At 38.8% G+C, this 24,495-nt stretch overlaps 1 protein-coding gene across 1 annotated transcript; it reads right to left on the reverse strand.

The window, feature by feature from the left end:
* Nucleotides 1-241: 241 nt before the first annotated feature.
* CEP43 (centrosomal protein 43) lies at nt 242-21,139 on the reverse strand. Its single transcript, XM_086461051.1, has 12 exons — nt 21,050-21,139; nt 13,952-14,005; nt 12,014-12,068; nt 11,282-11,370; nt 9,583-9,717; nt 8,729-8,812; nt 5,781-5,998; nt 3,028-3,137; nt 2,385-2,453; nt 1,607-1,646; nt 855-948; nt 242-441 (listed from the first exon to the last, which is right to left on the reverse strand). The coding sequence occupies exons 1-12, from the start codon at nt 21,137-21,139 to the stop codon at nt 367-369; spliced, it is 1,113 nt and encodes a 370-aa protein (XP_086317177.1). The 3' UTR covers nt 242-366.
* Between the last annotated feature and the right edge of the window lie 3,356 nt (nt 21,140-24,495).

Raw genomic sequence — 24,495 nt, forward strand, 5'->3', positions numbered from 1 at the left:
CTGTTACAATAACAGTCAAGTTCATTATAAAGCCATGTGCCTCTCTGTAGACGTTCTTTTATTCAATTTGTTTTTATTATGCCCACTGCCAGCAATGGACATTCTGCTTGGAAAAATCCACCTCCTGCTGTAAAAGGTTTGGCTGAACCAAATGAAGAAAATAATTCTGGCATCAGACTCGAATGGGAACACACCATTTCATTCAGTTCTCGTAAAGAATATTTAAAAGCCTTCTCCACCTACAGTCTTTTTGAAACACAAGGCACAAATAGGGAGTGGACATTCCAGCAAAAAGTGATTGTCTGAAATTAACAGTCCACAGCAGTCTTCTAGTCCAGCACAATGAAACATTTTTGCTGTCCAATTCTATGCCACGTCTTCTAGATAATCTGCAACATCACTTAACTGAGAAATGGTAAGGTCTTGCGTGATGCCTTCAAGCTAGAAAATAAATGAAATTACAAAGTCAGAAATCATAGAAACAGTAAGTATTATTTCTTGTAGACCTTCATAGCATCCCATCCCTTGGGCCTCAAGCTCTTTCAGTGAGATTTCATACTCCTTTAGGAGGTGCTCAGGCAGATCTTGAGATATACGGATAAGACATTCCTATGCTGGACACTAAACCACTCTCAAATACATTTTACATGCCCAGAAATAGACAGTGAATTGTCCCACTGAACAATTGTGGGGTTTTGTCTTGTTTTTTAAACAGTGTAGGATCTAACTTGGCAGGGATACTAGGTGTAGAAGTCCAGAACATCAGAAACAGTACAACCTTAACATGTATCCTAGGAACCTACGATCAGAGGAAGATCAGAATGTCAAGAAGAACAATTTTAAAAGAATCATACTTTATCACTGGCATTTGACTCTTCTGTTTCCACAGAAATTTCATCTATTTCTTCACCAATACTGATATCACTTTTTTCTGAGCGATGACTAGTACTAAAGAGGAAAAAAACCCAAAAACATAGATTTAAGACTTTCTTTTCGAACATCCAGGTATTGCATTCACTTTCACTTTGTACCTGACACTTGACTGGAATTTTACTTCCTAGCAAGTTAAATATGAAGTTACTTAAAAACCCAAAACAACTAAAGGCTTTCTACCTAGATGAAGTCATGATAAATACTGATAAGTACTTAGGCCTCAATCCTGCAGTTTACAACACCAATACCTTCACATCATCAGGATGAGGCTGTTAAATATTTATTAGTGACTACTCATTATGCTTTATATCTTAGTTGAATATTTCAGCATACACCATATCAATTTATCTAATAGCATTAATTAAAGTCTTAAAACATTATTAACTGCATGGTTCAGGGAAAAATAAAAAAAAACAAACAAATGCCTTCCACAAAAAAAGCAAAAAGGTTTTTAAGGAACCCGTTACCCCACACACAAAAGTGTAAATATTTTTTTAAAAAATTTGAATTATATGTATTAAAATAGAAAACTGAAGTTTAAAGGAGTTCAGCAATACTGACAGACTCCAGCAATAGTGACTAGCTGAAATATTATTTCATAAATTCAAATATGCTAATGATATGCTTCTAATGCATGACACGATATGCTACTGCAGTATCATCTTTCTCTTACCTGTTGAAGTCATCAGCATACTCATCTTCATCTCCATTTCCTAAATAATTTTAAAAGGTATTAATCAAATGAGTTTTCTCTTCAGGAAATGCAAAGAAGGAATCTATTCCTGCACCAAAACACATGGTTTGAAGGCCAACAAAAATGGCAGTAGATTAAACTACTTGTGTAGCTTAGGAAGAGAAGATGAGTTTATGTTTGTCATTAATTGATCTCAAATCTCATTTACACAAACTGTTTTGAAATTGAACACGCATTTTCAGGATGTTGGCTACATTGCTGAAGACAAAATTTAAATACTTGGCAGCTCTATTTTGAGATACTTCTTACATCACATCATCATCATGTTGCTCCCAAAGCTTACAAGGCCGCTTTCAAAGATACGGCATATTTACTTGCCCTCCACTGAAAGAAGAGCAAGGCTTGTCTGGCTATCTTTTTCCACAAATATAACCCCCCTCTTTTCTTAGAAACCTAGACAACAAAATTTGTCACTTGGTATTAGCAAACATTTGCACGGGATGAATCAAATTTTTGCTGCATGTGTAAAATACTAATCCACATACAAGACACCATTTACCACTTTTATGTAATCCTTTAGATCAGATCTTGCTCTTAACTCCAGTACATTTCAGAACGGTGTTAAATTGAGCTACAGAAGTAAAAGGTGAAGATTCTAGTTCAACATCTGTGTTTCAGTTTCTCATATGCCTCTAAAAAGCTGGGCCAGAACTTAGTCAAAAATATCAGAGCTTCCTCATGTTTGGCAGCTACTTGCCTAATTCTAGTGATCCCAGTTTTGCATTCACCAACCGCAGGTCTTTCAAAACAGAGTTTCTATTTGAATCTGTAACAAAACAGAAGCGCTTATATCAGAAATTTGATTTGTGACTCTTTAATAAGATCCCACTTAAACATAACCATCAACCATTTATAACAAGCATTCTTTTATAATAACCTTACATAACTTTATAGTATAGCATGATAACATCATATCCTATTTTCAGGTCGGAACCCTGCTAATGTTTAAAAACATGAGTAGCAAACAGGGATGGTCTCCCAGTAATCTGGATCAGGTTTTACAACATGAACGAAAATGTCCCTAAAGAACTTGTGCAAATAATGTAAGATAGCAAAACAAAGGAGTACATTAATTTCAGTTAAAAACAGAGCAGTAGAATTTTATACTCCTGAACACTGCTTTATATGCACAACAAAAAGGAGTGTAGAGAAGTATTTCATGCTCCAAAACATAAGATGCTCCAGTGGTAGCATAATATATCAAAACTAGCATGCAATTGCTCAGTCAAAAAAGAGTTACTATTAAGCACACGACAATGAGAAGGGGCCACATACTTAACCACATCTGCATCTGAAGGTGTAGATCATTCATCAAAACACAGAAACATGTGAAAACTTACCATCAGACTCCTTTAGCAAAGGTGCACCAGTCAGGGAGCTCAACCCACTTTTTAGGGGCGGTGCATCAGAAAGGGATGCTAGACCTCCTACTTTATTAGCTTCAGTTTTCCTAAAACAAACCAAATAAATACTTACTCCACAGAGCTGTAGAACGTGCACAGTGACTTTCTTTTCTATTTACTAAATTGTCATAACACTAGAACAGCAATATTTACAGCAAAAAGAGCAAGGGGAAAGGACTATTCATTCTGAAACCTTAAGAACAGCAGGCAGTTTACTGGCACAAGTGTCAAGCAAGACATTCAGTAAGGAAGTCACTTTCTCACCTATGCAAAGACTTCTGCCTGCCGCCTTTCACAGACAGAGCTCCTGCACCTTCAGCAGCAGCGCTGTTTTTATCATGGGGCCTTTCATTATCCCCACATGTAAATGCAGTCAAAAGAAGAAAGATTCAGATATAAATCAATATTTAAATTAGTTTGGTTTCCAGCTAAAAGAGATTATGTCTAATGAAACTATTAATCCTAAGAGCAGTCAGTTCACAGAATGAAAACCTCTCAGTTATAGCAAGACAGATATCGCCATCACATGTTAACATTCACTTGGCTACTACCTATTCCACTCATACAGTCAAAGTGTTGAGTTCAAATACTACTTGCAAGTAAAGGATGAAAAAATGCTATTAAAAAGAGATCAAGATTTTCACATTTATTATTACCAGCACAGTTACTGTGTTTCCATTCCTATTAGTAATGGACAACATTTGAATAATTCATTAGATCTCTATCACCAAAATATCACGTATACTATCACATATTAAAACACTTCAAAATGTTTAACAACAGGTCAGAGACCTGGGGGCAGTGAGAGCTTCCCTTACCCATCCTTAGTGACTGCTCACTCCCTTCCTCTCTAATGCACCCTTCTCACAGGAATGGGCAAAGATCCCATAAGGGATTTTCCTTTTTGCAAACCAAGTGATGCTGGCGCCTCTCCTACTTACTCATCCCTTGGGAGTCAGGAACACCAGCACAACATACCACAAAGGGATATCACATGAAAACTATGTTCTTTTTTCTCCTCTAGAGGAGCTGCCAGGAGGGTAGAAGCAAAAGACTCAGCAGAGACAGCTGACTTACAATTAATTGCTTGCTCACTTATTAACATATTCAGCAAACCTTATTATGGAACATTACTATAATACCTACATCACAAAAACAATATGACGTACAAATTACTGCTTGGTGGTCTGTGACTCTACTACAGACATACATAATTTGGAAATAATTTTTTCTGTAGGGAGCTTCTCTACTAGGAAAAAATCATTATTTTACTGAATAATTAAGAGTCCTTTTCTTGGACGGTCTTTTAAAAGAAATTCAGTTTACCCAAAGTGAATTTCCATTCTTGTCACATGGAAAGGCTCAAACAGGAAGAAATTAGTAAATATTATTATCCAGATGTTTTTCCAGCCTCTTCTAGTGTTCTCAACTTATCATTTAAACCTATTTTATGGCAACACAATCACCTGCTCGGTGGTCAGACTTTGGTTAAAGGCTACTTAAATGAGCTCTTGAGTAAGGAGGAGTAAATGCACTCAGATGCAGTATTAATCTTGATATTTCCAATAACAAAAAGAGAAAATATATACCATAGTAGGGTTATTTGTAATACACAATATTTTCCAGAGAAAAATCACTGCTCTTTGAGCAAAAAAAATCTGCTCTGACTAAATACATCCAATGAAAGCTGTATTATAAATAATCTTTCTCAAAGAGTCCATTAATTTACTAGGAGACCTAGTTTACCTGGCATGATTGCTGTGTGCTTACCAGAATGATTCCCTTCCAAGAGCAAGCATCTACTGCAGCAATCACACAAAACAGCTTATGCTGTTCTGCCTACATCGCCAACATGAGGGGAGCTACTGTCAAACTGACTTGCAAATGCTTCTGCAACCTCTTCTGGTAACCTCTACTAAACGAGCAATTCTCCCAACGACTTGAGCACAGCAGAAGAACTCCATCAAACATGTAGCATTTCTCAGAGATATCTAAACTAAGCTTTCAAGATAAGTAACTTGACATGACAACACAAAGATAGGTTTTCCGGTTTTATACCTAAGCCTGTTGTATAGCTCAGTCACTAGTTGTTTCAAATGGTATTTTTCAGTCATCAGACTCCATAGATGAACCATAAAAAATGCCCTTCAGAAGCATCTGCAAAATTGGCATACGCAGAAATAACAGCTGAAAACAGAACTGCATGCAAAAGGTGCTGCAACGTGAAGAGGAAACCCTCAGCTGCGGGAAAACTTTCCTTATTCTCACAGTATATGGAGCCAGTTTACACATTCACCAGATTTTTCTCAAGGCCTTACAAAGCCATACAGATATCTAAAGCACTATCCCTGTCATTGTCCACTTCCTTTAGTACTGATCATTACTGCAGCTCTGCTGCAAGAAGAAACACTGATGTCTGCCTCATACATGTTCATTCCACCAAAGAAACAGGCTGAGGACATTATACCGTCTGACTGATGCACCTTGAAGTGACACAGGTTTTTCCACTCATGGTACATCCCAGACGACTCTGTGCATTTCAAAGCATAGAATCATAAAAACGCACATTTCAGAAACAAAATGTTACAGAACAGATCTAAACACTCACAAATGTGAATAATCAAAGATCAGCTGCAAGCATACTGAGGACAAAATAAACCTGTTGTAAGTAAAATACCTGTGTTGCTTACCAGCCATAAGTTCTTTCTGGTTTGGGTATAGGATCATCAAAAAAAGAATCTCCCTCTACATCATCTTCATCCACACCTGGATCGATTTTTTCTTTGGTATTTAAGTCTTTGTTTTCTAGTTGAGGATCTAGTTTTGTTTCATTAGGCAGAAAATGAATGCTTCTTTTGCTTGCTTCCCCTGATGAGACGCTTGTATCACTTTGCGTGGTTTCAGCAGCCTTGAAAGACAAAGAAAAAAGCTCTCACTGAAAGGAGTAAGTATTTACGTCTTAGAATACTGTAAGTGCTAATATAAACACACAACATATAACAACATCTACCATCGCTTTTTTAAAAGTTAGGTCAAATTTATTAGTACTTCTAAGGAATTTATTAGTGTCATCAGGAATCACACAAGAAAAAAAGAAGTTGTTTTATAACTTTAGAAAGGAAGTCGTCCTTATTGTTGCTGCAATTAAAATATTTTGTTTCATCCTCTGCATTGCTTCACTATCTAGATCACCTCTATGATAAAAGCAACCAATTTTAAAAGATGTAGGTCATCAAATAAATCTACAGCCTGATTCTTACCTCCTAACTTTAAAAAAGGGAGAGGACAGTGGTGTTTGGTTTACAGCCTGAGTTACATGATGCTTTATTAGTATTATTTTGCAATTCGTCTATAAACAAATGTTGTTAGTTACAGCCATTGACTTCAAAAGAAATCAATTTAAACGCATGCAAACTACTCTAACTTCCATGTGAAACAGTAACCTGCAATACAATATTAGGTTTTAAAGCAGGAAGCATTAGAAGACTGCAGTTAATGACACTTTCCCCCTCCAAATACTAAAACCAAAAATGACACAAACAAGATACTTTAAAAGTACATAACTTTCAGTCTTTGTATCATGCTTATGGCTCAGCCCTACAGATACCCAAGCAGGTAAGGACCATTCTATAAGCTAACTTCAAGATAAAGTAATACAGCTCAAGTCATATCTTTGCAAAACTTCTTGGCCCACAGAAAAAAAAAAAGCTCTGTCAAGAACAGACATAAAAGAATAAGATTTGTACCCGTTAGAGGAAGGACCAGCCTTGAGCCATGCGCATGCACACCCATATGAAACCTGGTTCAATTTACAAGCTACTGGAACTACTTTTTACTTCCTCTAGATAAGTGTTCTTTTCCTGAGGAAAAGCCATATAACAAACACTTAGCTCTTCTCTTTCTGCCGTACTTATTTCAAATAATTTAAATGTGAAGATGAAGGGTGGTATATGCAAGGGAGAATGGAGTATTTATGACTTCTAACTCATCTTCAGTAGGACTTCTTAACTGATCTAGAACTTCCTTAAGGCAGAAGTAGAGGCTCAGGTATGAATCAATCTTATTATTATCAGTGATACTTAATCAGCATTCAGATCTTTTTAGTGGATTTGTTTTGTTTTAAAAGCTGCCAAGCAAGAATTAGCTTCTCCTAAAGCAGGTCTGAAATTATTAGAATTTCTATTCAAAGGTCTGTTACAGAAATACTAGCTCTTAAGGTAGTATCAACAAGCACAGCAATTAATAAAGTAACTAAATCTTGAAATGAAGCTTGCTTTTCAAGTTGTATAGTCTTCTAGATTTGCATGGCAAAAAAAAATAATCTAAAGAACTGGAATAAAATGAAGCTGATGCAAACTGAGCTGTCGTTTTATTTTCTTTTATCCTTACTACTCCCTCTTCCAAACAAACTAACAACAAAATCCATGTAATGTTATAGTTCTCAGCTTTCATTAGTAAGTTGGAAAGCTTCTAAGTTATTTCGAGTAATCTTGAAAGAAACTATTAAAACTTTTAATGTGATCAGATTACATCAATAATTTGAACAAACTGTAGTACTTGAATCTGTGTTGTTTTGCTTTGGTGTGTTTCGTTTGTTTTTGTTTTGGTGTTTTGTTTTTTTTTTTTACTAGGTGTCCTGGCTTCGGCTGGAATAAAGTTCATTTTCTTCCTAGTAGCTGGTATAGTGCTGTGTTTTTGATTTAGGATGAAAATAACGTTGATAACACACTGATGTTTTAGTTGTTGCTAAGCAGTGTTTATACTAAGTCAAGGACTTTTCAGCTTCTCATACTGCCCTGCCAGCAGAGACAGAGTGCAGAGGGAGCTGGGAGGGGGCACAGCCAGGACAGCTGCCCCAAATGAGCCAAAGGAATATTCCATACCATATGATGTCATGCCCAGTATATAAACTGTGGGGAGCTGGCCGGGAAACACCACAACTTGGGTATTGGCTGGGCATCGGTCAGCAGGCAGTGAGCAATTGTACTGTGCGTCACTTGTTTTGTATATTCTCTTATTATTATTTTCTCTCCCTTTTCTGTCCTGTTAAACTATCTTTATCTCAACCCACAATTTTTATTTTTCTGATTCTCTCCCACACCCCACTGTGGCAGGAATGGAGCGAGCATGAGGCTGGGTGGTGTTAATTGCCAGCTGGGGTTAAACCATGACACTGGGTGTAGGGGGTAGCTGGTTTCTTGTGGAAAAGAGGCTTAAGTGATCATGCCCCTTTCTGGGCCCTTCACTTTGCCGTAATTCTCAACCTGTTGATCAGTTCCAGTCAAATGTAAAGGAGTATTAGAGGCCTGAAAGATGTTTGTTAATACAGATCTTATGCTAACAGGAGCAACAGAGAAAAGAAAGCCAGAGAACCTAACACAAAGCCAGTTGTGTCCTAACACCTTATCAATCCCAAGCAGCAACCAGCCAGCTGCCCCATAAACAAACAAGTTAGCTCCAACCTGTCTGTGTCTCACAGAGCTCTGTGTATATGCCGTCACCTACCCAGTCAGAAAGGTACAGGACTTTGTAGATCATTTAAGTGAATGCCATCATATCTACAGCTTCATAAGAGTTCTCTCTTTTACTTACCTCAGGTACATTATGTAGCTTTTTCATTATATATAAACAATCTCACCTTATTTGGTATAGGGTGTGTACTTGATCTTCCATCAGATGATTTTGATGTGGTACACAGGTTATCACTTATAACTGGAGCCACCTAAGAAGTTTCACATAAACACTTATTAAAAATATATTGAATTTTGTCATAATACCATCCAAGAAGAAACTAGGCTAATCACTCTCACTCACACGGTATGCAAATTGTGACACCATGATGCTATGTTAGGAAGCCTATGACAACTACTTCTGAATTTAAGCTTTCATTAGGGTACTGAACGCACCTTGGATGCGGAGAATTTTCTTCTGAGCCACAATTTTGACAGAGACTAATCAATGCTATTGCTTGGATTTCATTCATTTAATTGACAACTTAATTATCTATTCCATTAAAATATTACTGTTGTTGCCTTCAGTTCAATACTTTCATATATCTAGTTTTAAATACATATGTTTTCAGCTTCAAAGCTTTTAACAAAACCAATTATAGGCTTCTCAGGTCATGCTAAAATTAGAAGCATGTCAAAGAAAATAGATACAGCTAAAAGCGTTACCAAACCACACCAGAAATTAGAATATAAGTGACACAGTGTTTTGTGCCATTTATCTGGGTTCACTCCGTGTCACTATGTTGTAGCAGAATATTAGTAAAGAGTACTAGGGTGGCATTAAAAGTAACAGAAGTCATCATCTTTCAGCATTGTTTTCTGATAAGTTATGTTGAAGACATAATATATTAAAAGACTGGAAGGAGTATAATACTACAACAATAGCCAAGTGTCCTTAATTTCAGTTTATTTCGCATCATTGAAATAAAAATGAATAATGAGTTATGAAGAAAGAAAGAAGTTACATGTTAACACCACTTACTTCTCCACTGCCTGAAATCTTTTTCTGCTGACATTTTCTAACAACCTCCAACAACAGGGGACCACCCACAGTACCTTCTGCTTCTGTAATTCCCAAATCTCGAGCTAAGTTTTCTCGACCATCAAGGCCATTTAGCTGGAGGAAAAAAAAAAAGTTACCATAATTAGTATGCTTCAGGATTTAAGGATTTATATGGTCAAGCTACTTCAGCCTACCACATTTAAAAGTGGATCTTAGGACACCCAGCCAGTGGTTCCAGCAAATTCATAGATGATGAAGAGCCCCCATTCCAGTGCATACAGAAGTACACCAGCATAGGTCAACACTTATTATCAGTCTCTGACTTGAATAAAAACAACATGGGTTTGGACAGAAATAGGGATGAAAGTAATTCAATATCAGCAAAAAAAACAGAATTGACAGGAAAAAAATTAAAGAAAACCACACTTTTTAAAACTGAACTTCACATTATAGCAGCTGCAGCAAACCCAGAACGGCAATGCTGCAAAGGGCACCGGTTCACCTTGAACTCTTATGATTATTTAGTGACACTTCGGATCAAAACACTGGTCAAGCAAATACTGAAGCAAGCCACCACTAGTCAAGCACACTGAAACATGGAGGATAAAGAGGTAATGCAACAGACTGCTCAGAGACAGGGGCCAGTAGAGGAAGACAAAGTAAAATCTTTCAGCACTACACAGAGCAGTCTTGGCCATCTTTCATACATGCACTGCAACAGGTAAAGAGAGGCTTTTAAAAGGAAGGGGACATTTCAAAGAGCATGAGATGCCTTTACAATGCAAACAAAGCCCTGCTCCCAAGAACGAGTGGCGACATGACAGGAAGCTATTTGGTAGCATCACTGTGAATCTTTGTACGGATGTGTCCTACTGCAACAAATGCAGCTAAGGATATTTGGCAAATGACAAGGGTGTATGGGATTTGCTTTGATTAAGTCCCTGAAAAGAAACATGAACTTCTGAGAAACAGACGTCAGTTAACTGATTTAACAAAGTTGGATTATTAATAAATTAACTATTTAAACTGACATTAGGAATAAAAATGAGTATTTGAGATGTAAAAAGAAATTCTTCCGTTAAGCGGAACTGTTTCAAACCCAAATTTATTATTAAAACCTTTATATCATAAAAAGGGACAAAGGGACAAACAAGACGAAAAACCTCTACCTTAATATCAAAACCCTAAAAGCAATCAGTTGGGCCACATGATCGTTGTAGGTCTGAAGTATTCTATTCACTCACTTTTTGTCATGTCCATCTGCATAAAGTCCTTTGGTTCACTGAAAATTCTCTCGGAGTAGATTACTGACATTATTTTAATTTTCATATAACAATACTAACTTAATATCATGATATAGTAACGTTATTGACAAAAAACATTGTAGGGGTATTATGTTGTATACACTGTTATATATCACATCACCAAAAATATTAATTTGTTAATTCAAAACATATTATCAAACATTTATTTTTGATAAAGGGAATAGTCACTCCTATTAGCACACTCTGTTGGAATACGTGACTTTATGGCAATAAGGACCTTTTACAGACCAAATATAAAAAAAATAATTAGAATAAACACAAGCAAGTGACTTAAATCTACTATAGCTTCTGTATCTGTTGCCATGCACTCTAAACAACCAGCATAACATACAAATAAAAGCAGTATATCTTACTGTGCTTGATTCAGGCTGAAAAACAGCTAACGTAAAATCAAGATTGAAAAACCGTAGAAATTCTGCAACAAGACCTGCTACCAAGCGACCTAAAAAGGAAATAAGAAAAGTAAAAATACACCAGATGGAAGCAATCCTTACTTCAAAGATTTAACATTAATACGGCTTCAGTAGGAACAGCTACATTGATTCAACACTCCTACAAACATCATTTAGACATTCAGCAGACTACTACCACATAGCTAACTTCAATACCGATTCCTTAATTTCTAACTCAGCCACATCGTATCAAAATTAAAGTCAGCAATACTGCAGAAGCATAAATAGAGATCACTTAGAAAATTCAGGTGCAAGGTTATTTTTTTTAACTATTCAGCTGTTTTAAAGACAATATTTTAGCATTTCTCCTATGTGTGCATTCACTACTGTATCTCTACAGTGAGTTTTCACTGGTTACTGTTTCTATTGGTCTAGGATGGCTCTGAGTTAGCATCATCACGAAATATTAATTTAAATGCATTAGTCACCTCAGTTAAAAACACAACTTCAGCAATATTAACTTCAAAAATTATAAATTGAATTCTACTTTGAATGAATAGTAATTACGACATTTGACAGGAACAAAAGTATCTTTATGTCATGAAGACTGTACTGTTAATAGAAGATCCAAATATTTAATCCTTTGTTTCCTATTTCTATTATTTTGAGAGCTATACTAAACAAAGAACTTACCATCTTTTGTACCCAAAAAACTTTTCAAGCTTTCATTTACCAGAGGTGCTTTGTTCTGTCAAAAAGCAAAAACCAAACAGCAATTAACATCGTCCTCACACTAGCAAGAAACTGAAAACCACAGCAAGTTGGTCTTTTGGTGTACGCTGTTCCACAATGATGCCTGGCACATGTAATTCACTTCTTCAAAATTTACCTTCATATTAATTGTACTACTCGTCAAAGCTGCAGAGTCATACATTTACTTATGCAAATTGAAATTGTCTCAGTATTCCTGTTATAAAAGCTATAAAGCTAGAGTAATTTCACAAAAATTCTTAATAGCATACTGATTTTTATTTCCTTAATGATTAAAAACATAAGTTAAGCTGTTAACTTCCCAAAATGCCCCTCTAATATAGCACCGAGTTTGTTTAAGGAAATTCAGTCTCACTTTTTTAAAAAAATGAGAATTTACAAATAATCTAGACAAAATGTGGACCATGCTAATTACAGGTTCACAAATCAGTATTAATCTTCTATTAATTAAAAGACTTTCAAAGATATTATGAAAATGTTTTTCTGCCTTGTTAACTTGCCCTCTTCAACTTTGACTTTTAAACAGAGATATATCAACGCGCTATGTTTGGGTTTGCCAAAATTGTTCAGGGATTTTTCAAACCAAGTTCTAAATGCCATTCCTAACATATCAAAATATCCTGGGTAAGAACCCAATTTGAAAAAAAGGATCTGTTATAGGTATTTTTCAATATAGTCGTAAATGCTAACATGCACAAGAAGGTGCTGCGTGAAAAAAGTAATGTATCTTGCTTCATATTTAGGAATTCAGAGTAGTGATAAGCATTAATATATTTTCAATGCCTCTACAGTGTAAAATTGAAATATCATGATACATTTAAGACTTTTCAAAAAAGGGCGAGCAGAGATCAACTGCAGCAAATCTCTCTCCAGCCCTATTACTCTCCAGATAGTCTGGAAGGTTGTTCTCTGGGTATTCTATAATACACTGAACCTTCCCATAAGAGATGTCACTCTTCTGCTGTATCACACTTCCATTACGAGTTCTTCAGCACTCTTGTGTTAGATTTCTGGAACATGGACTCTCATATCAGAGTAACTACTTCCTCCCCTTACTAATGTCACAGTAATGTCTGCTTCAGCTGTGCAATTTTCCAGAAAGAGCACAACCATAGGACTGTTTTCCATTCCTCTCTTTTGAAACAGAGAGCCTGGACATATAGCACCCTGTCTTCTCTGTTTCTGGCAAGTGGAAAGACACAGGAACCAAGGCAATACCAGCAGTAGAAGGGGTCACAAAACTAGCATCTGTTTTGAGACCACAGCAGTATTGTTACTTAATCATGCTAGTATCACATACCCTTAATGTTATTATATTGTCAATCCAGTCCATCTCTTAATTCAGAATTCTTCCTTAAATATAAGCAAGTTATCCTGAAGTAAGCCTACAACATCCCTATGAGAAATACCAAAAGCATTAGCATACTTGGCAAGTTACTGCATTAAACTGCTTTCACAACACACTTGTCAAAAAAAAAAAAATTATTTCAAATTTCAAAAGATGTTATCCCAAGTTGATAAAATCTTGAATGGTCAACTAGATTTTTCTTTTTAAAGAAGTATTTGATGCAAAAGATATTTCGTTATTCTGGTCAATTGGACAGAAGCGATATAAAACCAGCCGAGATAGTTAAAGCTACAGTTTCAAAAGGCTATGTAACAATTTCTGTTTCTAACCAGCGGGAAACACCCGGATAGTCCTGTTTTGTGTTCTTTAAGTATCATGCTCTTATGCAGTAATACATAATTTTCTCCTGTTAGTTTCACAAATAGAAGGTATTAAAGCTATCATATTTAATTCTACCTGAAAAACCATCAGGATGCTGGTTTTTTTAGGTTTTTTTTTCAAGGTTCTCTTACCTCTACTTTCTCTTGTTCTTCTAACGCCAAAAAAACAGCTGCTCGCAACTCTGCCTGCCAAATAAAACAAACAAAAAACAAAACACAAACGGCATTTCTACAAGCACTGTTTTCCCTATGCAAATGGAATGCAAAGAGCTAGCAAGTAGCTTAACAGCTATTTGTTTCTCCTCAAGCAACTTGGCATTGATTGTAATCTACATCAGTGCAATTAAGACACTTAAGATTACAGGCAATGTGACTTGAGGCTGAGAAAGAAGAGTTTTCAGTCTGAGAACAACAAGGGGGGTGGGGGATAGATTTGATACAAGACTTCCTAAATTATTTCTTCATACACAGAAAGATTCCAAATTACCTACATTATCTCAAATTAGTTTCTTCTGAGAGTTAAAAAATCCAGCTCTTTCAGGCAGCTTTGAAACACCTAACCTTTATTTACAATTCATTCAGGAAACACGAACAAATAGCTTGTGATAATACATTTTAAAAAGTTAATGTTAAGGTATACAAATTCCCATGATTTCTTGTCAGATCACACTCAAAACCAGAATTTTTCAAGGGAATGAGAGCAAGATTTGTCAGTCAAATACTCCTGTAGTGAAGTTTTAATATCAAGTATCAGAATTCTTCTAAGGACTATTTTGAATATTATAGCTTAAGCCTTGCCTACTTTTTAAAATTTTTTTTAAGCACTGCAGTTTCTTTACTTCTTTCCTTGAACATATCAAACAGACAACATACATTTACATTTGATGAAAAAGTTTGTCAGTTTAATCAACTATTAATCTGACATTTTGAAGTAGCCAGTAGATAACACTGCAGTAATAAAGTATAAGAGACAGTTCTACTCTGTATGCTGGTTTTCTCAAAAGCAAAGAAGCAAGCAAGCTTTCAAAGAAAGATTGATTTACATAACTAAGAATAAGAATTATATGAAGAGTGTCTGGATTTTCTCATGTATATTATGAAAGGTAACTGAACAGAGATTATACTGTAATTGTTCCCTCCCACCAAAAAAAAAATCCTTTCGTGTGAAAAATAAACTAAACACTTCCTGTTTAAGCATAACCTTCTTTGGATACCTTTTTAAAGGACAAAAAGCAATTCAAAATATTAAAAATATTTCCCATGAAAAGAAGTGTAAAATGCTTACCACAATTGTACTCAATGGTCACACTGACACTGCAGTTACACTTTTTCAGGTGCTGAGGTACAGCATTCAACCAGTGAATCCTCTTTTAAGCCATTCATTTAAAAATCAGTCGGCACTTCACTTCCTGGCCAACAGCTAACAACTTGTTTATTTAGTCTTATGTCAGTACAAAAAACTCCAAATGGTTACAAGGCTGACTTTCGTTTCCATTGATGCCACAGAAACCAAGTACACTTACATAAGAGGACCAGAAGAATAACACAGCATTTGTGAAACAGAGTGGCTATTACAACTGTGTAAAATAGAAGACACTAGCCATTACATGTGGGTAGGGGTACAGCCCCTTAAGGGTCTGGATCATGAGACTGTAGAACAAAGCTGTCTGAAAGTAGCTGCCACTACATCAGCTGATCCAGAGTCTGACCTGTTGGAGATTTTGAAACAGTATCACAACTGTCATTCCTTTTCACATAACTCATTGTTTGCCTGCTCCACTCCTCTAAGTCCAAGCCAGTGGCTTTTAAATATGGACTGAGGTGTTTTTCTTCCTTGTTTCATTTATTTAATGACACAGTGTCAGTTTCTCCCAGATGTTGCCATTCCCCATTAATAGCACGTTCACCTTTATTTCCATTAGTGCCCTGACTATTTTGAAGCAAAAGTACCTTTCCCCTTTTCCTCCCAGGCATTCACAGCTCCTCAGACACCACCACCTCTTGCCGATTGCTGTTGTACTGCACATCAGAAGCTTGTAGTCCATGAAAGCATCTTTTCTGCAGTGGGTTGTAGTATCCCTCTTCAGAGCCTAGATAAGCTTATCCTGTTCTAAATGCAGAGCCTTTTGCCTGTATCTGAAGCACTGTATAGGAAAACAGCTCCTTATGAAAGTGGAAAACAGTTCTTACTATCTCAAGAGCTCCCCAAACACATTTTTCAGGTGGCATCTCAAAAATGCCAATCTGATTTGGGAATATACTCTTAATAGTAAGATAATAAGGATCTACCTTAACAAGGTTATTGGTCTGATTTAGTACACTTGTAAAAGCCACCCACAGCAGCTTACATAGCCAGATGCCAGATAAAGAAAAGTAAAAGGGTATGACACAGATTTTCCAGGACTGAAGGACAACCTGTAGCCTACAACTACCTCCAACTTGCAGACTCCAACACTTAGGTATGTAGCATGCCCTTGGGGTTGTCTTTTATTGTGGCATGTCTTTTACTGTGCTGGAACACATTTGTCCAGCACTTAAACAAGACAGCTTATTGTCCCTGCACAAAACTTGAGACAATGTTTTCCAATAGGAAAGCACTTGGGGACTTCAAACTCCCTTCTACGCCTCAAAGCATGAAGGTGCATCAGCAGCCAAGATGACTGCCTATAATACGCACTAACCACCAACTGTGGATGTGGCTTATTCCTTGCACACTGGCCTCCTTTCCATAGCTACACGATTCACATGCAAACATCCTGTTATCCCAACAACCTTCCCAAGAGATCTCAACAAAATTATTTTCTCCTCTCAAACTTTATTCATACTCTCTACTCCTGAGGCAATATTTTAGATGAACAAACAACCGCTTTATGATGCTGATCTTGATGTGCTGTGAAATACTAGATTAAAAACCAGTGACTTCAATTTCATAAAAGGCCTTGTACATGCAGTACAGGCGACTATGACATTGCCTGCTAGATGACAAAGCCTTGCTGTCCGTTTCATGCATCTCTCAGCAACATTTCTACAAACTCTTAGAGTCCTGCAGCTTTTGCAGAGGAAGTCCTAGACTTCTTTTTTCAAAGACCCATTAGCAGAAAGCGTAATATAAATTTCAGCTTGCCCAATGCACATGCTATCACCCTTCTCAACCTGCTTAAGCAGCTGAAGAAATACAGTTTTTGAAGCCACATACAGACACTTTGTGCATTCCCTAAGAAAGAAGGGGTATGCAAGTTGAGCAAGCATCAATAAGGGAGATGTTCACTTCAGAGATCTGCAACAGGCCAGCTGGAGGTGCAAAACTCTCCTGCAAGCTTGCGTTCACAAATCATTACTAACACATGCCTCAGTGGATGGCGTGGCTAAACATATGTTTAGGTCAGTGAAATGATTAAAGTAATGCATAAGATTTTGCAGGGTAAAAGCAGGCACTGCTGCTGAGAGAAAGTGTTTACAGATGTTCCAGGCAAAGCACAGGCATGTATAGCCGCCACCTGCTCCAGCGCTATGGAACAACCCCGTCCACGCACAAGCATAAACAATCTCTCGCATATGTAAAATTTAGCGGCACATGGGCACATTCCTGCACAACTTTCAGCATCTCCACTTCGTAACTCCAAAACGACTGTTGTACCTTGGTAAATACAGAGCAAGACTGGCAAAGCACTAAGCAGTCTAACCACTGGCTATCACCCCAGGCTAAAACCCTGTGTGCATCAGGCCAAAATCCTGTACCAGTCTATATACATCACAAACCTAAAGCTGATGCCCAACCGTAAACAGCAACTTCCCCACCAGGGTCACCCAGTACCCTCCCTGTCACTCTCCACCTACAAAGTCTGTGAGGTTCTCATCCTTGGCCAGGGCCGGTAAAGTAGTTTCTGTGACCATTTTTTGTCCACTTCAGTGGAAAACCCTTCAACTTGGCAGCCTTCATTGTCTAAGAAAGTTAAACTTGCTGGCAGTGTAACCGAAAACATGAAGAAAACAGGAGATTATACTGTAGTGTACAACATACTCATCATGACAGTTAGCAATTCAAAGACATTTAAAACCATTGTTCACTATAATATACAGAATGAAGATGAAAAAGCAATCAGGACAATTTTAACTGACGTATACATATGCAGTTAACAGCCCATTTTAAAAATAGCATTTTTATTCTATCTACCAACATATTTTTTACCAATAACTCAGCAGTCTACGTTTTGAACCAAACTAGCAGGAAATTAGCAAGAACGGTATCAGCTGGCCTAAAGTATTACTACTCATATGACACTAGTGATGCTAACCTCCCTCATATTTGCAGCAAGAGCAAGTTCCAGAGAAGATGCAAAATTCAGGTGGCGTAAACTTACTTCTCCAGAAAAAAAAAAAAAAAAAAAGAAAGAAAAGAGAGAGATATTAAAAGATACAAACCAAAACAAAGATAACAAAGGAACAAGTAAGAAGCACAATGGCTCTTCTTGCTCTGATGATGAAAGCTTCCCTAGGAGAGAGAAAGTTCACATGCTCTTCAAGACAGAAGAACTCTATTTGTACAGCACGCATCACACAGTATCAGTGGTAATTTTCACTAAAGGACAGATACAGTTATATTCTGTATATTTACAGAATTCATTAGGAAGCAGCCTTATCAAATCAGAGTAATTCCAATGATTAACAAATTATACATATATATATACACACACTGCAGCTCAAAGACAGGAAATTCTCAACTGCAAGTGTCAAAAATATTTACACATCTTCCAGTTTTCACAATATGACTTCACTAAATACTCCAGTGCTCAAAGTCTAAGGTAAAAAGAGAAATCATGAACAGGTACTTAAAATGTTATATAAGTAACATTTTTTCAGCTAAATAATTTACATCAACACCCATGTGCCCAAGAAATCAATCTCAAAACAAGAATAAACTAATAAAATGCAATCCGTTATAAAATCATGTATAAAAGAATAAAGGCATCACCATAAGTTTCCTCCTAAAAATTACTAAGACATTATGTTACAAAATGTATTAGCTGACAGCCTGATACATTCTATCCACTGAAATAATTCCACTTGAACCCTAATCCTTCCACAGCCATCTTTACCTGTAGTGCTTCATACCAATTCAGCCATACATCAGCCATATACTTCTCTTTAAAGTATCTACTTCAATAAATCTCAAATGCATTATTATAGCTAGCTTTCTAGCCCCATCCACTTTGAAAAAACGGCCAGTACTCATTCTGAAGTATAAAACAAACAACTGTTTTGAGAATATGTAACTGTTCATTCAGTTCTACCACACAAATAAAAAAAATACTGACAACAGGTAAAGAAGCACTGTTGATCACAAGCATGTTTAATTTTTTTTAATGAGAGGATGACAGCGATTTTTTTTTGTGCATGGTATAATCTAATTTCAATTGAAAGCTGATGATTTAAGAAGACCTGTTCAACCTTAATTCTTCTGGAAGACAATGGACTTTCTGTCAGGTACTAGCAGAACAAACTCTGTAAGTCATTAATACGATCAATCAACAGACCATCATCAAACTCACGTGCCAATTAAGGTTTACAGCTAAGAAAAAACTCCATAAATTCCTCAAATGAGCAGACTTAACCATAAACATACCAATTATTAAACAGTGACTCCTAGTATGAAAGAGAGACATAACCTAGTAAGTAGGATGTCGTCTGTATTTTTCTAAGGCATTTGCTATTTTGCCTTAAGGAAACCTTATGCCATATTGGATACCACACGCTTTCAGCATTATAGAACAGTGAAGACTGTGATAAATGTATTTACACAAAACTCAACTGGCAACTGTCATACAAAAACTTGCATACTACACAAAGGCAGGAATTAAGAAACTACAGTTCACATGCTCAATATGGCCTAACTACCTTGTGATTTCTTTTTCATTATAATTTTATTATCACCATACTTTTATTGGCTGACACTATGTGAGAGGTTAACAGGTGGCCCAAAATGTCTATTTGACACTTAGCTAGAAAAAGGTCTCTCTATTCAAAACACAGTTACATGAGCAGAACTTTAATTTACTTATGGAGTTTAAATAAGGCGTACCCATTTGAAATACAAGAAAAACACGTTTTTAATAATACTATTTTGTTGAAAAGTATGATGACTAGCCCAAAATCCAGTGCACTTCAAAGTACGTACACAAAGATGCTCTCACTTCCATTAACCACTTCAGTTGTTGAACTGTTCCTGAAATATCAGCAACGATCATCCACCTCTTGAAGGCTTAAAATAGAGCACTGTGTATAAATGCCATCATCCTTGATCTGAAATCCAAATTTCATTTCTCCTTTCGCTTGGAAGGGAATCCAGCAGTGCTTATGCTTCCATATCCGTATAGCTCTTTGCTATACACAGTAATTATTACTGGAAGCGTCTATCTTGAACAAGAATCCACAGAACCATTTTTCATATCCTTTCTGATAAAAGCTCAGGCTACACATGCTTAGAAGTAGTGTACACTCCACTATAAGACTACCTTCCATATGTTTTCTTAACATAGCATTACTTGTTCCCCGTAGGCAGCAGTGTCCCCAGAGTTTCCAGGTTTAGCAAGCCTCCAAGACACAGCTCAAGCAACCCACACTCGAGAAGAACAATATTTGAACAACGACCTTTAAGAACTCCTGCTTGAAATTTTCAACTGGGGCTTCTCTCTGGAAACAGAAACTCCATCCACCTTGACCCACACCACCCGACGGCCGAATGTTTCCAGCGAGTTTGGCAGCAGCAAGAGAGTTTTTGCAGCCACACGGTATCTACGGGGGCGAAACCGCACAGCCGGGCTCCCTGCGGCGGCCGAGAGCTCCCCTCCCTCACCCCGCCTGGGCGATTTGCAACTCCTGCGGCCGCCGGGCAGACCTCACGCGGCGGTCAGGCCTTGGGCCCTCACCTCCGCGTCGAGCATGTACCAGCCCGACCAAGCAAGGAAGGCGCCAGACCCGGCTCCTCATCGAGCTCTTCAAGCGGCCGGGGAGCACCACGGGCAAAGCAGGCGCCACCGCCAGGCCGTGACGCCGAGAGAGGGCCCCAGCCGGGAACATCGGCTGGAAGCGGCAGCGAGAGGGGACGAAGCCCGCGAAGCCTCAGCACCCCCCGCGCTCCGCGGGGCCGTTAACCGCCGCCGGCGCCAGCCAGCGCTCCCCCCTCCCCGCTGGGCGACGAGTGCGCGGTCGAGAAGCTCTGCTTTCCCCTACCTTAATCTTATTGAGCACTCCGCTACTCTCCAGCGTCTGCACCAGCAGGTCCCGCAGCTCTGTGTCCTCCTCCGTCGCTGCAGCCGCCATCTTGTTTCTCCGTGACAACCGCCCAAACTGCGCTAGCCGTTGGACGAGCCCGGCAGATTCGCCTCCGCTGCCGGCGGAGGCACCGACGCAGCGGCAGACCTGAGGAAGCAAGGCGCGGCGAGCCGGCGGCTACCCTCAGTCCCGGTCCGAAAGGGGACGCAGAGAGGCCGTAGCCCCCCAGCGTCTTCACCGTCCACCGCGCCTGGAAACTGCGGCGGCAAACAGGCAGCGCGGCCGCCGGTGGCGCGAGCGGCGGGCGGGAAGTTTAAAGCGGGGGGTGGTGTTAACGGCTGGATTCCCTCCCCCCCGCTCCCGGTGGTGCTTCCTGCCGCGCTCGAACCTGGTGGACGCTGAGTCCCCCCGTCCTCTCCCGTACCCGACGGCGACAACTGCTCTGTACTCGCGTTCGCTCACCCTAAACCGGCGGGGGGATGCACTGAGATGGGTTTAAGGAGCGAACGACCCCCAGCAGCGAGGGAAACGCAGTCCCTGGCGCCTGAGGGGGGCGACTTCTCAGGGTGGCGGCCCCCGGGCAAGGTCTCGGCGGCTGAGCCCGCCTGCTCCGCCGCGCACAAGGGCACCTGTCGTCGAAGAGTACGAAAAGGGCTCCTAGAATCCTTGTTCTGTAACGAGCACATCATGTTAAAAGCGCGGGGCGGTGCCGTAGGTGTGCTCCAGCGTTACCGTGCCTTAGTGCCCTGGCGTGGCTGGGACAGAACCGCGGCCCAGGCAGGCCGTTGGCAGGCTCAAGCCATCCAGGGCTACAGGTACCGCCCATACCATAGTGTCGTGGTCATTATAAAGGGGGAAGGTTTGCTGAGGAGAGGGAGTTCCTGGGGGGTTCTGGCTGAGGTTCCTCCTGCTCCTCCTCTGGCTTCTCCTGAGGACTGCTCTCTAGCCGGTTGTGATGACTGGGTATTAATTTGGTGAAGTATAGCTCTGTATATCCCTGTTGCTATTAGGGATGTTCTGCTAAATGTGTTTTGCTGCTACCTACAGGTCTGCTTTCCTTTTTACTGATTCCGCTCCCTGGCTGGTGAGGGGTCGTTGGGTGACAGAGCAACTGTTACAGCTTAGCCCCGGGTACAGGCTAAACACAGACACTTAAAAAAAAAATAATAAAGCTTTGTGAGTTGTAATGCTTAACTTGCAGCACTACGTGTTGCCGGCTTTCAGGCCTTTTTTTCACGCTGAACTTTTTGTTTTGTTTGAACAGAACTCAAGTATGTGACAAAGAACTTCAGAAGCTACGAATACGCCAGGTGAGCGAGTTTAACACCTCCCGGGTGCAGCGAGGCGCTGCTGGAAGTTGGTTTTCGTAAGCCGTGCAGCAGGTGGCACCGATCCTTCAGCGATGCCCTAAAGACTCGGTCACGCCTGGGAGGGCAGGTGCCGCTCGTACCGCCTGCTTCTGCGGGACACGCGGGGGGCGCTGCCGGACGGCTGAGCCCGGTGATGTAGCTGCCCAAAGAATGCAGCACTGCGCTTCGGGGTCCTGAAGTTTGGAAACCTTATCAGTCTTACGCTTCAGTACAAAATTGTGTTAAAGTAAAACCACAACACTGCACTTCTTGAGCAAGAGAGAAATAGTTTCCAGCTAATTTTTCAAAACCCTCTGGGAAAGAAATCACCAATGCAGAAACATAATGTCTGGTGTTGTAGTTACCATTTTTGTTTGTCCACTAAATCTCCAAGCGTAACGGAAAGACAAAACCCACTGGACAAAATACTTGATCGAGATTGCAAAACAAAGGAAAAAAATCAGTAGACTTAGAAGATAATTTATAATTTGTAAAATTCATTTCAGTAACAGTGGGTTCCTGCTCACAAGTACATGTAGAATATTTCAAATCCAGCCTACAGATAACCCTTTTTGAGCTCTGCAAATACCAGAATATTACTTGGCCAAATACTCATCACCTAGAGGGCAGCAAAGCATTCTGATAGTCCATCTTCCTATTCAGCACACAGTGTACCATCTCAGACTGCTTCATGTTTAAAGAAAATACTGTAATTTTGATTGTATGTAATTCCCAAGTCTACTTTTATAGAAATCATAGAAACTCATTGCAAAAAATCAACCAAAATTATTTTTTGCTGCTCATACAGCAATGCAAATGTGTCCAACAATACCACAGAAAGAAGAAAAAGTGTTTTTCATGGGAAACGCAGTATAGCTTTAAAAAGATTCTGTAAAATTAATACTGTATTATTAAAAAAATAAATAAATGCTGTGGTGGCATTACTACAGGCTCTCAACAATTTAAATCAAATCTAAGCTTTCAAAATCATGCATGGACCAAATCTATTGTATAAAACATGGGATTATACACACATTCCAAAATCTGTGCTTCTGCTCAGAGTATTGTAGATGTCTCATTAGCACACAATTAAGAATAAAGTCTAGCTAGATTTGTTTGTTCTAGTTCTGCATTGGGAATAATCAAAGCAAAACAACACATTGTGTTAGGGAGACAAAATTTGAAAGTATCTTGACTCTTAGATCCCTATCTGAACACAAACTGCTGGAAGCTGGAAAAATGTATTCTTCTGAAGTGTTTCATATAAAATCTTTAGAGAAGATGAATCATGCCAACCTCATCTTGGGTTGGTTTTTTTGGGCAACACATTTCAGCATACAAACATATAAAAATCTAAGATACATTTGTTCAGAAATTTTTAAGGCAAATTCTATTTTCATGAAAAATTTAAAATAAACTTTTCAAATGTTCTGACAGTCCCTCAGTTGCCACCAATTTCTAGTCATAGCATCATGAGCACTAATAGGGAGCAATCAGGAGAGAAAGTCAATACTGAAATAAAAGATCATAGTAATTTTAATAAGCAATTCCTCAAATGACATATATTATTTTTCACTACAACGCTTCTCAGATTTAGGAGACCAATCTGTTCTCAAAATTAATTATACAGAGTAGTAAAAATCCAGTTTAACCCTAAGTTGGTGATTGAGGCTCTAGTTCAGGAAAGCACTTCTGTACTTTTTACTTTTGTCTCAATTCAGAGGAGTATTCCTGTCCCGTCCCACTTGGTGGGTCTCAGGGTAGGTGAATTTTTTGTGTCCTCCCTTTTAAAAGGGGTTTCCCTCTGCACGGCAGAGACCCTTTGCTCGGCAAAGGCAGCGGAGTCAATAACCCTCTTTGGTCAGTAGATTGGCAGCAATAACACACTTTTAATAGCAGTAATATTTCACAGATCAGATAAAGGTATGACTTTCCCTAATTCTATCTAATAATATGGAGAAAGAAAAAAGACAATGAAAGAGAGAAAGAAAGAAATATCACCACTCCTGGGGTCCAGTGACGTCTTGCAGGTCTGGTCTGATCTTTGGTTCTTCG

Source organism: Leptosomus discolor, chromosome 2, assembly GCF_034619465.1.
Source record: "Leptosomus discolor isolate bLepDis1 chromosome 2, bLepDis1.hap2, whole genome shotgun sequence".
Classification (NCBI taxonomy): domain Eukaryota; kingdom Metazoa; phylum Chordata; class Aves; order Leptosomiformes; family Leptosomidae; genus Leptosomus; species Leptosomus discolor.